The 16,979-nt window shown below is 37.9% G+C and overlaps 1 protein-coding gene across 1 annotated transcript in view; it reads left to right on the plus strand.

The window, feature by feature from the left end:
- Positions 1-9,589, plus strand: part of CD101 (CD101 molecule) — a 52,967-nt gene extending 43,378 nt beyond the window's left edge. Inside the window, exon 9 of the mRNA XM_074188541.1 lies at positions 4,163-9,589. Coding sequence (XP_074044642.1) covers positions 4,163-4,371 — 209 coding nt within the window. The 3' untranslated portion in view covers positions 4,372-9,589. The remainder of the gene's footprint in view (positions 1-4,162) is intronic.
- The last annotated feature ends 7,390 nt before the right edge of the window (positions 9,590-16,979 follow it).

Genomic DNA, 16,979 nt, shown 5'->3' on the forward strand with positions numbered 1-16,979 from the left:
CTTGGAGTCTTTAGATGCAGGAGCTTATACTTCCTCACCTTCAGATTGAGTATTTTGATCCTTCTTGGGATCATAGACAATGTATTTCTCAATGGTGTTCCTCTTTTTTCTCTGTTTACTCATTTCTCCAGGCTGTGCTTGGTTTTGGGGTGCTTCCTGAGCTTTTGAGTATTATTGGGACACCCCCCCCCACAGGGATCTCAGTGTGTGAAGCTCTGACTTCCCTCCTGGTCTGTGAATGACCACAAGTGTACCCCTCTGCCATAGGGCTGAGGTGAGGGGGGTGCCTCTTCTATGGGTGGGCCTAGACTTCAATCAGGATCTGAATGTTGTCAGAGCCCCAGAGTCCTGTTCTAGGTACAGAGGACAAATCTCGGAAGTCTCCCCTACCTTCAATGGCCTTCAGTTGTCTAGAGGCTCCTGCTTGCTGGCTCCACACTTTTTTCGGTTTCCTGGATCTGGGCTGCCGGGGCACCTCTGCTGCACTGACCTACTGACTGCGGCAACCACCCCTCAGGGTTGCACACTTGCTCTGGCAAAGGTCCATCTCACTGATCCCCCAAGTTGTGCTTGGTATTTCCAGGCTTTAGGTTAGGAAACTGCCCCCGCTGCCATGAGCCATGGCTCCCACACGTCCTGGGGCTGCCTCTTGTGGGGGCTGAAGGTTTTTCACTCTGGCAAGCTGCCCCTCTAACCCCATGGAACAGAGCCTTTCCACTATTTTCCAGGTTACCTTGGTCTGGAGAATTGCCTCACTGGGTCTTTCTGTGGGTTCTGTCTCTCAAAAATTTAGTTAGAGTCATAATTTTAAGATTTTTGGAATATTATGGAGAGAATACCTAGCCCAGGATCTTCTCCTATCTCCATCTTGGATCTGCCCCCCTTGACTGTCCTAAAAACATTCTTCTTGATTGAATTCATTTTCATGTCAATTCTGAAAGGTTCTTGGAATTGCCATATGCTTTGTAGTCATAGCTTCCACATGCCTCCTATGAAGTCCTATAGGATTTGTTAAAAACCCTGTGATGTCCAGAATTCCCATAAGGGATCAAATGAGAATTACAAGTTAAAGAGTTGTCTAATTTTTGAGTTAATATGAGACACAGGTAATAAAAAGAAAAGACTTTGTTTTAGTCTCGGATCTCTTTACCTGTCTTTGGTTTGGGTAGTTAACTAAATATGGTGGTTCACAGTCTTGACTAGGAACTAAAAAAAGCTTGTCAACCTGTCTTTTCTAGAAACTTTTTAGTCACTGTGCCTTAGAAGAAAGGAACTGAAATAGCCATAGATGTCCCTAAAGAAATGAAGCCCAGAAACTAGTAGTAGAGAAATAATGAGACTGGTGGAGATTCCTGGCAGTTGTAATATCCTGTTCCTATTGTTTATCCTTTTTGAAGAGTACCATGGGGTAAAGTCTTGACTTGTGCCTGAATTGGATTTAAGCAAAGCAACATTGCACAAGTCCTCAAACTTAATGTCTTCCTGAGTCATCAAGTCCAGTGGCAAGACAAAAGTCAAGGTGTGGCCATAGCCCAGGATGTGGTAGGTGACTTCCAAGTCTTCAATGTCTGATCAAACTCTAAATATATCACCAAACTTTCTTCAGCCATTTCAATGGCTATTGGAAAAAAAAAGTTCTCATCTGCTCACTCCTCGGGGTCAGAGTAGAGTCTTCATATGTTCATATCATTGATGGGTTGGAGATCTGTTAGTTAATCTCAACCTGGAAGAGCCCATTTTATGCAATAAAAGATGGTAATCACAGAATATTCGGCAATGAGCCATGAGAAGACATCTCTAGTGATTCTTAAGCATCAGGAGTATAAGTTGCCTTGTCCACATGTTCTGACCATTCCTTGTATACCCAGCCCACGTGGATTAGTGGCATGTACCTCTTCATGCATGTTCCAAGGTCACATCTGTTCCTTGTATTTGTACCATTCATGCAGGTCCCTATTCACATGTGCTTCCCCCACTAATGATGGAACATGTGGGAGGCTGCACCCTGCAAGTCCTCAAGCAGATCTTATTCTGTCACTTTACTTACTACAGTACTTGATTAATGTCTTCTACATTTATCCTCTGGTTGAAAAAAGTCAGTCCTTTGGTAGGAGCTAATAAACCATGGTTTTAATTAGATACCAACACATAGAATGCCTCAAAGCTAGTATGGTTTTTCCAAAGGGACTCTAAGGCACTCTCTCCTATTCATGAGCCTATATTAGGGACTATCTCTTTAATTTTATCTCTGCCAACTAGCAGAGTCTTACATGTGGAATAAATATCTATCATATATATTATTTTATATATTTTTATTTTAATTATATAATACATTTCTACAAAAAGATATCATATATAATAAATATTAGATTATATAATATATACTCATATAATCATACTATATTATGTGTGTTAGATAACATAATATTATATAATATAATTATATGATTTGATGCAATATGTTATATAATACTATGTGGTGTTTGTATAAATTTTACACATGCATATATACATATATAATATGCATATACACATATAAATATATGTAATATTTATGTATCTATCTACTTATGATGGCTCCTACTAGGCACAATTGCTATCCTCATGGAGTTTACAGTCTGTTAATCAAATCAATTACTTTAAACTTTTAAGTGAAGGGAATTCAGGAATTAATGTATGTTAAGAGTTTTTAATCTTTTTTTCTGCAATGAATCCCTTTGGTGATCTGCTGAAACCTATAGACCCCTTCTCAGAAGATTATTATTAAATAATTAAGGGATATCAAACAGGTTATTGAAAATAAAGATATCTGTTTTTCTTATCAAAACCCATAGCTCATGTACCCCTGAAATAAATCCATGGACTCCCTGGAGATCTGTAGACCCCAAGTTATGAATGTGTGTTGCAGAGGGTATTACTGAAATAGATGATAAATTGAGCTAGCCGCCCTTCTTGCTCCTAAATTCTAGAATTCTCTAACTTTAACATTTTCATTTGCAAATAAGAATCTGCATTTTGGTATTAGAATATGTGCCCTTTCCTGATTAATTCACATAAAGCCTGTCCACTGATAATTAATATGAACACTATTTCTGGGGAACCCCTACTGTTTGCAGTTTTGCCCCCTCTGCTGCATGCTCTGCCTGCTAGCTTGGCCTCTAGATTTGCTTACCATTTCATTTCAGTAATTCTCTACTGTGCCAGAGGCTGAAATCATTAGGCTTCTGAACATCTTTATGTCATTTCCTCAGCCCAACTTCTTTGCCATCACCAACTAGGCTCTCTTATTTGGGCATCAAAAGTTTCTTATTTTGAATTGTAGCCTTCACCAATGATAGTTGAACAATTAGAGCCTTCTTTGCAAGGGTGGAGGGACTATGAGTATGGACCATTTTACATCAAACTTTTATACTATGTTTTACTGAACTGTGTCTTTTTTTTTCTTCTTTTCCTTTCTATTGAGTTAGCTCTCTGGGAAGGGGGAAGGAGAAAAAAACCATGGAAGTGTAGAGAAAAGGAGGGAATCCATTGGAAAGGGAGGTGACAGAAAAAGAAAAAATAACACAAAAATTCTATCTTTAAACAACTAGAACCTTCAAAACTCTTCAATATGGGGCAGCTAGGTGGCACAGGGGTTAGAGCACCAGCTCTGGAGTCAGTAGGACCTGAGTTTAAATGTAAACTCTGACACTGATTATTAGTAATTATGTAATCTAATTCTATTGCCCCACAAAAGCAAAAAACAAAACAAAAAAAGCAACAACTTCTCCAGAATTTAGGACCAAATAATAGATATCCTTGCTAGGCATGAGCAATAGTGGTTGTTGAGTCATTCACCTAATTCCAGAATCCCATAGCCATCCAAAATATTGTTCTATACTGCTCTAGATTTTCAGAATAGTGATAAATAGCTCGACAGGAGGAGAAGGACGGTTTTGTTGAAAGAGCTTATTTACTTGGATGAACGGGCTCAATTTCTACACATGTTATTCCCTCTACATTCGTCTCCTATGATTTAAGAGACTTATGACTGTTATTTAACCCCTGTTTATAGATAACTATTTGTAACAAATCAGGAATTGCTTCTAACTGATCAATACAAATGAACTAGGCAAGAATTAGCTGCTAGCTCCAATAATTATTTTTCTCTTTTTTATTGCAGAGCCCACATTTTCATCCAGGATCTGTTCGTCATCTCTTTTATTACACTTCCTGGTTATCTGTCCCTTTATTATTTTCATCCCCCTCCTCATTTTCACATTTTACTTACACAGAAAGGCCAAGAAGGTGTCTCTACAGAGTTCTAAAGTGCAGAAAGAAAGGACCCTCTGGGTAGACTTGAAAGGGGCTGAAGGAAGCATCCTGAACTAAAATGGCATTAAGAGTGATGAGAAACCAGAGGAGGAGGAGGAAAATGAAATCAGTTGAACACTGAAAGGAATCCCTGTCTGGAAATACTTGTGTGGACTGAATCACTTTAATTGCACTCATTTTTTCCCTTATATAATAACCTCGTTTCACAGGTCCTTGTGGCTGTAAGAAGGTAACCAACTAGCCTAGCAGAAAGAAATGAAAATGTGTTTTTCAATTGTCTCACATACATGATTCTCCTACAAAACCATAAGCTTCCTAAGAGCAAGAATTCCATTTTATATTCCCTTTTTTCTTGTTTAGTAGTTTCAGTCCTGTCTGACACTTAATGACCCCATTTGGCATTTTCTTGGCAAAGATACTGGAGTGGTTTACCATTTCTTTCTCCAGCTCATTTGACAGATGAGGAAACTGAGGAAAACAGGGGGAAGTGGCTTGCCCAGGATCACACAGCTAGTAAGTGTGTGAGGCTGGATTTGATCTCAGAAAGATGAGTCTTCCTGACTTCAGGCCCAGCACTCTCTCCATTATGAAGTCACCTAGTTGCTCTATCTTTTCATTACCCTTCCAAATTAAACAAGAAAGTGTTTAATATTGATTAATCAATGTAGAGATGGGATAAGGGAAAGGGGTTGTGTTTAAAATTAGTCAGAGGAATTAGAGCTAGAAAGGATACTTAAATAACAACTGGTCCATATTCTCTTCTATTAAAAAGAAAATGGAAGTTAAAAGACTTCCTCAAACTTACACAAATAATAAGCAGTAGCATCATTATTTGAACCCAGCTTCTCCAATTACAAATCCAGTATTCTTAATGAACCAGATTCTCTTATAGCTCAAGGTTAGTCAAAGTGGTTTCTGATTTTGTTTTCTGGGGCCATTTTTGGGGGGGAAGGGGGTGGTATAGAATCCTTTTGTACTGAGTAAGCTCTGAAAAATGATCCTCCTCCAGATGATTCACGAGTTAAGGGAATAAATAAATTAAATAGATCAGATATTATTACTTTAAGTTCTTTGTTCTCAACCAATCAGTTCTTACTCTATGGAAAGTACTAGATGCTAGAAACATTTGGGGCTCCTATTGACTTCTCAGAGAAAAAAGGATTCCCAAAGCAACTGGGAACCTAAAAACTGGGACCTTTAGCTCTCTAAAAATTATACCCTCTTATTATTCCTAAACCAAGCCAACAATAGCCAGATTGACAAAAATATTTATAGAATCTCTTTTTTTTTTGCAGTGGCAAAGAATTAGAAACAGAAGGGGTGCCCCTCCATTGGGGAATGACTAAACAATATCTGAATGTGATGCTATAAGAAATTATGAAATGGATGGTTTTAGAGAAACTTGGGAAGAATTATATGAACTGATACAAAGTAAAGTAAGCAGAACCGAGAGAATTATTTAAAAAAATAACAACAATATTGTAAAGACAAAATAATTTTGAATGACCTAATGACATTCTGATCGATGTGATGATCCACTGTGATTTCAGAGGACTCAAGATGAAACATGTTACTCCTACCTCTTCTTAGAGAAGTAACAGACTCAGTGAAGATGGAGACATATTTTTTAAACATGACTAATGCAGGAATTTGTTTTGTTTGACTGTACATATAACAGGGGCTTCCTTTTCTCTCTTTCTCGGCGGGGGTGGGGGTGGGATGGAGGAGGTAGTAAAGAGAGAAGGAAGATTTTCATTGATTGAAAAGAATAAAATTTAATTTAAAAAACTATCTGTCCCTGAGATGAATTTCAGAAACTGTCAGGAGGCTGTTGCAGTAGGCTGAATAGGTAGCTTTGAGTCCCACGTAACAAACAGACTTGAGAGAATCAGACTATTTACTGCCTCTGTAGGAAGCATGGTTGCTTTAATGCAGGGCAATTTGCATTTCCAAAGAGAGCTATTTATTTTTAATTATTTTATCAGGCAAAAGTCCTTACTAAATGTAATTAGCTCCTTTGCAAGGGAATCATTGGCAGCAATAAGAATTCCCCAACAGAACCACTAGTTCCTTAAATTCATCCCTTTATAGCCTCATTTAAAGTCATATCAGTGGCAACAAATATATTATTCTTCTCTCACAGGTAGGGGGAGCACATTCCACAGATCAAGCTACCAAGAAATTGAGTTGAAGACAGGGTAGATTTATTTCTAGAAAACCATGACTTTGTTTTGTTTTGTTTTGATAGGAAGAGGCAGATTGTCCTAATAAATGGATAGAGTACCCAGCCTGGAGTCAGGAAGACTCCATCTTCCTGAGTTCAAATCTGACTTCAGAACCTTACTAGCTGTGGAACCCTGTTTGCTTCCATTCATTTCCTCATCTGTAAAATGAACTGAAGAAGGAAATGGCAAAGTATTCCAGTATCCTTCCCATGAAAACCCCTAAAGGTATATCAGAAACAACTGACAAATGACACAGTGATAGCAAAAGTTTTGTTCCAAAGACATAGATGTGGTCATCTGACCCAATACTCTTATTTTTATAGCTGAAGAAACTAGTCCAGAGAGGTAAAGGTCTTGTCTGATGACACAAGAGTAATAAGGACCAAAATGGGATGAAGACTCTGATTTCACATCCCTGGTCTGCCTTTCTGTCTTCTACAGTCCAAGTCATGCTGTAATTTAATGGATATCCCATTTTTATATTGCAAAGAACTCTTTTTAAGGTTATTGTTGGATGATTCCTTTCCATTTTAAACTACCTTCTATCAGTGTTTGTTTTATAGAGCTATTATATTTGGGGACATATGATCTGGCCTGGTGTATGCTAGGCTCACCATTGTTATAGAATTCTACTATATCTAAGAAATGTAGCAACTTGTACTTGCCTTTCCACTCTTAGCACTAGAAGTCACAAAATTTAGGAATAATCTAAAGGAACAAGATTTGTCAATGGACAAGGTACATTTTTTTTTAATCCATAAGGTAAAAAAATATATAGAATAAAAATTTTTACTTCAAAGTAAAATTATGATCATATTTGTCAATTAAGACTCCAGAGCAGGGATGGGGGATAAGAGGAGGCTGAACTGGAGGAGAAATAGACCAAAGTCACTATAATAACTGGCCTTCTATTTAAAATTTATCTTTTTGAAGTTTGTCTTTTCTTTTTATATTTGATTTGCTTATTAGATATTTGACTCTGGGCTTTGAAACTGCAGCTTTTTTCATTTCAAAGTTATGCTGTGCCTTTGGGACTGTCATTTTCCCTGATTTTACAGTCTTTCTCTCCCTGTGTTTTAAGTCACTCCACCCTGGATGTTGGCTTAGGAACTATGTTCAGCTCATTCATGCCTTTTCAATAAAGGCTTGGGGATGAACACTGAGACATCATTTCTATGATTTTCTGATCTCCTTTACCATCCCTATTCTTCCTGAGACTCTTGGTTCTCTCTTTTGACTGTTGTTGTAGTATCCTATAGTCTTTCGGGAATGATGAACACCACCTATAACCAAAGCTCTTCAGAGCATGGATCTATCCTGGATGAGACTGAATCTACCCTTCCCCTTCAATTAGCTCTACAGGCCAAAAGCAAATTAACTGGCTATGCTGTCTAATGAATATTTATTAAAAGCCTCCTTGAGAATCAGTGTGAGATGGGAAGGTGGCCTCCGAGGCAGAAAAGCATGAGTTCAGGCCCCACTTCTGACAACAACTGGCTGTAGTCATTGAACCTCTCCATATTCAAGGCCCCTGTCTTAAGATAAGAAGTCTAAGAACATTTGTTAATCTCCAGGGGTAGAGTTGATTGACATTAGAGGAGTTTCCTCATCTGGGAGGACTGATAATGATAATGTTAAAATCACAGATCCCAATCAGAGCTATTAAAAGAAGTTCTTGCCTTCATAGAGCTTAAGCAGAACATAGCACATGCACAAATAACTCTAATCCAAAGTTGCCAGAGATAGAGAAAAGGGGAAGATTTAGACAGAGTATTCTGAAAAATCTTGAGGAGAAAAAATGCTGAGGGGGTGGTGCAGAGAGAAATCAATCTATATGAACAACAATCATGAATAAGAACAGGGATTTTTCAGTTTTAAATTTAAATCTTTAAATGATGAGAGGACATGGATAAGAATCACACAAGAATAAACATAGTGTTAAGTGCTTTATGAATACTCTCTCATTTGGTCCTCATGATAAAACCCTGGGAAGGAGGAGGTATCATTATCCTGGGCAAAAGTTAAGTGGCTTGCCCATGTTCATATAGCTAGAAAGGCTAGATTTGAATTCAAGAAGTTGACTCAGGGGAGGCTAGGTGGTGCAGTGGATAGAGCACTGGCCCTGGAGTCAGGAGTACCTGAGTGCAAATCCAGACTCAGACACTTAATAATTATCCATGACCTTGGGCAAGTCACTTAACACTATTGCCATGCAAAAACCAAAAAAAAAAAAAAAAAAAAAAAAAAGAAAGGAAAAGGAGGAGGAGGAGGAGGAGAAAGATGAATATGGAAGAGAAGGAGGGAGGGGGAGAGAGAAAATGGATGGGCTGTGACCTGTATCACCAGAGACAATAAGGTAACAGGTCTACCTGAGCACTTAGATGAATCTAGGACTTCAGTAACATGGGTGATCCCTCTAGAGTATGCAGAATATAAATCATTCATGGCTTCTTGTGTTGTCATTCTATTCTAGACAGTGTCCCACTCTCTATACCTAGGAACAACATAATGTACTGGGTTGGGGGGACTTTCTCCACATTGGTTAGCTTTATAGTCATTATCCTTTACAGTCAAGATATGATCAACCTTCCTCTTTTCTGAAGATAAATTTCCAGAGACTATCATTAAGCCACCTGGTGAGTGCAAGTCACTTTTGTATGTTGTGGTAGCCTGTCTCTGGCCACCATGGAGCTCTCCATCGCTCCTTGGCCATTTACAATTTGTATTCTTTTTATAACTGGGGATTGTATAGAGAATGTTCAGGCTCCCCACCTGATTCTGACCAATCATGATTGTTATCTCTATTCTTGAGTGCTTTGGGGGTAATGAATTCCCTGGTTGTTTCTGGTCATATATGACAACACACTGGGATGATGGAACAAACACATTTTTGGTCATTGAGCAGGAAGAGTTCATAACCAGTGAGCTTTAAAAAGATAATTCTACCCCTGGACCTTTCTTCTTTCAAACCATCAAGCATCATCACATAACTCTGCAACTTCCTTATGAGGAATAGGAGAAAGGTAGTTCACTCTATGCTGCAATCCATAAGCATATTACAGCTATATATATATATATATATATATATATATATATATATATATATATATATATGTATGTATATCTCCTGCCTGGTAAGTGAACCTGAGGCTACATTTTAGAGCCCTAAGTTTCCTTTTCTGTTTTGTGTTTCTTTCCTAAGTATAGATGATCAAACATTGACCTCAAGAGGGACATGGCCCAGCTTGGAGGTAAACTGTGTGTTGGAAAGGATCACTTAGATGTTCTGAATTCATCAAAAGAACTTGTTTGGTGGTTTCTACATTGGAGAAATGCTATCTGTTTGCAATGAACCCTTTGCCTTTGTTTCCATTTTCTGTATAGGTCTTTCTGAAATCTAAACTTATTGATAAGTTCCTATTCGTCCAAGTTATCTTCGATAACTTTTTCTTTCTCATCAGGTTTCTCTTACATCTTTAGAATTTCTTTCTTGGTAATACAATATGATTGTTCCATGAGAAATGACAAAATGGATGGTTTCAGAGAAACCTGGAAAAACTTGTGCAAACTAAAGCTGAGAGCAAAATCAGGGAAACAATTTATAACATACCAACATTGTTATTATAAATAAAGATGGGGCGGCTAGGTGGCACAGGGGATAAAGCACCAGCCCTGGAGTCAGGAGTATGTGGGTTCAAATCCGGTCTCAGACACTTAATAATTACCTAGCTGTGTGGCCTTGGGCAAGCCACTTAACCCCACCCCATTTGCCTTGCAAAAAAAAAAAAAAAACCCAAAAAATAAATAAACAAACAAATAAATAAATGAACGAACGAACAAATAAATAAAGACAAAGATTTGAGATTCACAAAGACGGATCATGCAGCATGCTACTCCTATCTTGACAAAGAGATGATAGAATTTGGGGACATAGTCAATTTGGGAATTTTTTTGTTTTAATATGCCTGTTTGTTACAAAGCTTTGGTCTGTATTTTTTTAAATAAGGGTAAGGTTGCAGAAGAGAAAATAAATGCTAATTAATAGAAATAAAATATAAAATAAGAAAAAATCATTGTGAAGAACTTCCATTCTGAGTAGATTTCCTCCATAGAATTTTAGTCCTAAGAAACCTTTCTGTCATTTCTCTGAACTAGCCTTTAATCTACTCTTCCCACACCAAAAGCTTCTCCAGCAGATGTCTTTATAATTGCTTTATAAAATGCTTTTATATAATACTTTTAAGACTTAAAAAAGCCTAATTCATTCCCCTCAGCAACCCTGTGAGATAAGTTCCATAGACAGTCTTATCTCCATTTTATAGGACAGAGACTGAAGCTCAAAATGACTAGTAAGTTTTGGAGGCAGAACTTGGCTCAGTCTCTTTTGCACGCTAGTATTTCTATCCTCACACTGTCCTACCTCTCACTACTATGCCAGGCTAGGTGGTGGATAGAGCACTGACCTTGGAGACAGGGGGATGGGAGTTTGAATCCAACCTCAGACACTTGCTACTTACTAGCTGTGTGACCTTGGGCAAATCATTTAACCTGATTGCTTCACATTCAGGACTATCTCCAGTCATCCTAATTCATATCTGGCCACTGGGCCCAGGTAACTCTAAAGGAGAAAATGAGGCTGATAACTTAACACAGCACCCCCTCACTCAAATCCAATTCATGTGCTTGCGCTGGCATCACCTCCCTAATGTCATAGTCTTCTTTAAAAATGAAGGACAAGCCTCATCATGTCATACCTACATTCCAAGGTTGGAGATGGTTTCCTGGAGACCTCATCTATTTCCCCTTTCTGTCCAGGTGGTCTATGATATCACACCTCTCTTTCCCCCTTAAATGATCTTCACCCAAATGCTCTTCCCCATCTGGTGCCTGCTATTTTGTACCATTCCCTCACCGCCTTCACTGATCCTATTCCTTCTGGATAAGTTAAATTTTCCTTCCAACTTATTCCATTTCCAAAAAGTCTCAGAAATACCAGGGAAATCAAATTTGTCTCCTTGCATCAGGATCTCTGGTTCACCCCTTTTTTTTTACCAATATTTTGTACTTTTGTTTCTAGATATCATAGACTGGATTTTATTGCTGGCTTCTGTCTTAGATTTTGCCTTCTGTGAATTTCTGAGCATTTTTCCTGCTAGTCTTCTTCCCATATTGTAGCTTCCCTCTATAGTGTCTAATTGCAGAGCATGATGTACTACAAGTGGTGAGTCTGGTGTGAGTTTAATTCAGGAATCTAGAGCCAATATTTTTTATAGTGCAAGCTTTGCTTTCTGTTAACTGCAAAGCTAAGAATCGCCCCCAGCCACACATAGACTTTTTTTTCATTTGGAGCCTTCTTTGATGGTTTAGACTCTTATACAGGAGATCCTCAAAGGTCCTGCTAATTCTAAAAATCTATGAACTTACTTATTGCTCCAAGAGACAGATTTGGTGGCATGGCCTATGATGACTCTTTCTTCGAAGGATCATGGTTATATTTATAATTAGTCCTATATCAATATAAACTTCAAAAAAGGAAATGTTGCCAATTAAATTTTTTTTAAAAAGAGCCCTTTTTTTCTTTGTGAAATACTTATGGGGAAATAGTCAGAGTTTAACATATAGTAAGCATTGATAAAATAGGAGCTATCTGATATGCAAAATCTTATGATATATAAAATACTTTGTATACATTGTGTGAGATAGAAACACACAGTGGATTGAGTGCTATCCTCTGACCTTTGATGTACTCTAGCTGTGTGACCCTGAGCAAGTCATTTAACCTCTAACCATGTGTTGATTATGCAAACATATATATGCCCCAACTAGATGATCTAGGTCTCTTCTAACTCAGAAATTCTATAATCTATTAAATGAGCAGATGAATGGATATCACTAATAATTCTCAGAGGATAAGTATGCCTTTAGACTTGGAACTACAGAAGCATCTTTGCTAGGGGCTATAGGAATTAATAGGAGAAACATAAGATAGAATATTTGCCCTTAAGGAGCTAAAAGTGAATTTGGAGTATATAATTTGCATACATGAAACAATTATAGTATCTATCTTATATGCAATATATTTTTGGGGGGGGGAAGCAATTGGGGTGATAATAATAATGTTTGTCCTTCGTTTTCGAAGAAGACCACAACATCAGGGAGGGGATGCCATGACAAGGTGTTGTGCTAAGTCACTGGTCTCATTTTCTCCTCTAGAGCCATCTGGGTCCAGCAGCCAGATATCAGTCAAGACAACTGGAGATGGCCCTAGATGAGAGGAGATCAAGGTTAAGTGTCTTGCCCAAGGTACACAGCCAGTAAGTGTCTAAGGTCAGATATGAACTCAGGTCCTACTGACTCTAGGGCTAATTCTCCATTTATTGAACCACCTATCTGCCCCTATGCAATGTCTTAAAGCATATAAAGCATTTCAAATATTCCATATAACACAGGTAGAAGCAATGTGACAGTAGATAGAGAGCAACCCTCACAACAGGATTCTGATGTTTGACACATACTAGCTATGTGACCCTGGACAAGTCACTTGACCTCTAAGTGAACTATCCAAATCTCTAAAACTATAAGTAGGAAAAAAGGCACCAACATACATTGGTAGAAGGTATTTTCTTATCTTGAACTTCTGGATATCAGTGAAATCAGTTTCTATTCCATTCTATATAAGACAAGGATAAGGGATAGAGTGTTGAACTTGGAATGAGAAAGACCTATATTCAAATCTCATCTCTGGCTGACACTTGCTACCTGTTGGACCATGGACAAGTCATCTAATGTCTCTCAATTCCAGGTAAATTTCTGAAAACATGAGGTAAGAAATGGTTTGTGAATTTTATGAGGAAAGAGTTTCCACACCATTGAAATGACACATTCTTGAAATGTGATATATTATCTCATTTCTTCTCTAGGAGTTCTGAGCAAAAAAGTGAAATGAAGGCTTCCCCTCATTCCTTCTGAGTCGTGACTATATTGATTCAATCCAGGAATTATTTATTGAATGCTTGGATAAACCTAAGGTACACTGTAGGTCATGCCAAAAATATTTTCACCATTATGCCACATGACCAAATGCTGAAGTTTCATAAACATCATGATGATGTTTGTCCTTTGTCCTCAAAGAAGATCATGACACCAGAGAGGTGATTCTATGACAAGCACATGAATTGGATGTGAGTGAAGGGCTACTGTGCTAAGTCATCAACCTCACTTTCTCCTCCAGAGCCATCTGGGTCCGGTGACCAGATATGAAGCAGAATGACTGGAGATGGCCCTGGATGTGTGGCAATCAGGGTTAAGTGACTTGCCTAAGGTCATACAGCTAAGTATCAAGTGTCTGAGGCTGGATTCAAACTCATTTTCTCCTACTTCCAAGTCCAATGCTCCATTCACTGTACCACCTAGCTGAATATACATATGTGATTATGTGCACCTATATGTACGTTCACATATATTATATGTCTTGAAATGTACTAAGTATTTTATATACATTATATAAGACAGGTAGAAACAATAAGGCAATGTAGGTAAAAAAATATTTGCATTGTTAGCAGGGTAGCCAAGAATACTCTCATAAAGGCAACAGTGAAGAGTTTTGGGGGAATTCTATCATCTTCTGTTGCTGAGAAATAATCAGACCAATGAAGTGACTCTATTCCCTATTTATTAATTATAGAAGGGATTAGTGAACCAGAATGTCTCTGTCCAAAAAAATAAAAATCACTTGAAAAAATGCAGAGAGAAGGCCTGAACTATCTAAATTGGCTGAATCTAGCTTTAGTACCAAAGAGAGACTACTCAGTCTGGGGGCAATTGCTTTCGCTGATGTCAATGATCTATAAACATAAATCCCTAAACACCATCTTGGAAAGTCAATTCTTTCTTTGATTGATAAAAGTAATATAGTTTTAGGACTAAATATGGAAAACTTAGATGTAGTAAATACAGAGAAGTTGCTACTCTGAAAGACATGGATTAATGGAAAACGCCATACATCATATAAGGATCAATAATGCCAGTCCTTCTTTCCAAAAGGCATGCTAGTCCCCTGAGAGAAGAGCATTTTAGCAAGGACATCAATATTTGACACTTCAAAATTACTCCATTAATTTGACTTTCAGCTACTCATTGATTAAGAAACAGTGCTTAAGAGAGAGAAGTTTGATAGTTGGGGATCTTGAAAAGAATCTTGGGTAGGTGGACTTAATCTGTCTGAATTCTGCCACCTACCTTCAGCACAATATTTTACCTCTCTGAGTCTCAGTTTCTTCAGAATAGATATAGCATGATACAGGGGAAAGGGAACTGGATTTAGAGTCAGAAGACCTCAATTCATATTTAACTTCCTTCACTATATAGATGACCTTGGGTAAGTCACTTCATGGGATCTCATTTTCTGCATTTGTAAAATGTAAGGGTTAAACTAGATGACCTCTTTGTTCCTTTCCATTTCTAATTTAGAATAATGGGAACTGTAATGAGGAATAACAATATGTATTTCACTGGATAGTATAAGGATCAAATGTGTCTATAGTCCAGTCCTTTCTTTTTGGGATCCCTTGAAAGCCATCTTTTTGTCTGCCCAATTCTTCCTCATCAGGAACTTCCCCAGGTTCACTTGCTGTTTGGGTTTGGGTGAATAAATTCCTTTCAGTTTCCATTATAGATTATCTGCAAAGATCACTTAGCACCACTGGAGAATTGGGGGTGAACTTAGAAATCTCTATCTTGCATTCCTAGAGCTATATTCTGGTTGGTACTTTCTAACATTTGTACAATATTCTGTTACAGGATTATAGGAGTTATAGGTAAAATGCTCTTAGAAATCATAGGGTCCAATTCACTTGTTTGATTGCAGCCCAGAAATAGAATCTGACTTTTCCAGGATCACATTAGAATTTGAATGCAAATTTTCTGGAATTTTTCCCATTACAATATATCATTTATTTTGGGAAGAACTACATAAAAATGAACTATCTTATTCCAATTTACAAAGTAGCTAATCTACCTGCTCTCCACACTACTGAATAAGTAAACTAGACATTTGCATTCAGCTTCCTAATTCTCCACTTCATAGTAATGATGATGATGATGCAGGTAAGAGAGAGTAGGCTAAGGCAATAGGGACAGAAGAGCATTTTGATACGATATTCCTGATGGCTTTTCAGTGAAGTGAATAACCAGTGAAGTTTTATGTAGGACTTCCAAGAGAAGATATATAAATACCTGGGAATTAATGGGAAATGGAGTCACCAGAGGCTCCTATCCTGGGGTATTTATTTCTATATTAATTAGTTAATTCAATTTATATGTAGATTTAAGTGCAGAAGGGACATTTCTTTGGAAAACAAATGTTATTGAAGATAGCAAATAACTGACTTGGGAATTGACCACTTAATTAATATATTGAATTGTGACTTAGCCTATACCTGTCCATAGGCTTTTTCTTCCCAACCACTGACATAGTTCAGATGGAATGAATCCTTAGAATGCCATTTGATTATTATTTTTGTTCTGCAAGCACATTTGGGGAGAATGGATAATTTGAAAACAAAAGTAGCCAAATGAACTGATAAAACTTTCCCAGCTTACAACTTAGCTATGCTCCAGCTCCTTAATCAGAAATGGGACATTACTTAAGTAGTAGGGATGGGTGCAGGAAAGACTTTGGGGCTGAAGGAATGGTGAGGCACTGCAAAAGTATTTAGGCAGAGCTTGTAGCAGGAGTACAAAAAACACAGGGATGTCCAGCCCGGCATCAGGTTTACAAAGGCCTTCTCACAGCAATCTCATGCAGTAGCTAGTATCTGAATTTGCCCATTTTACAGGTGATAAAACTGGAACTCAGGGAAACAAAGTGATCAACCCAGAGTCACATAATTGGGAATTTCAGAGCTAGGATTCAAACTCAGAACACCTGATCCTATGTCCAGAACTCTTTCCACCTAGACCATGCTGCTAGTCTCTCAGGATGCTTTGACTTTAACCATCTTATGTCCCAGAACTACACTCAAAGAGATCTTCAAAATGAAGTTAGTCGTAGATAGAGGACCAGGCTTGGAGTCAGGAGGACCTGAGCTCAAATCTGGCCTCAGATACTTGACATTTATTAGATGTGAGACTTTGGACAAGTCACTTAGCCCCAATTGCTTTGCAAAAAAACAAAACAAAACAAAGGTGGTGTATTTACTAAATATACATAATTCATTCCTTGACCAATCAAGAATTTATTAAGCACTCTCATATACTTAATAAATGTGCTAACCCCTTTAGAATAAATATGCTAACCCTTTCAGAGAGGTCAATTCCCATCCCATATGTTCTAAGGAGCACAAGAAACATTGGGGATATGAGAAAAATACTATAAAGCCCTTGCCTTCAAGGAGTTTGCAGAGGAAACAGCCAGTGTGAAGGCATGGAGCTGGGCAATGG

The sequence above is a fragment of the Macrotis lagotis genome, chromosome 5 (assembly GCF_037893015.1).
Source record: "Macrotis lagotis isolate mMagLag1 chromosome 5, bilby.v1.9.chrom.fasta, whole genome shotgun sequence".
Classification (NCBI taxonomy): Eukaryota; Metazoa; Chordata; class Mammalia; order Peramelemorphia; family Peramelidae; genus Macrotis; species Macrotis lagotis.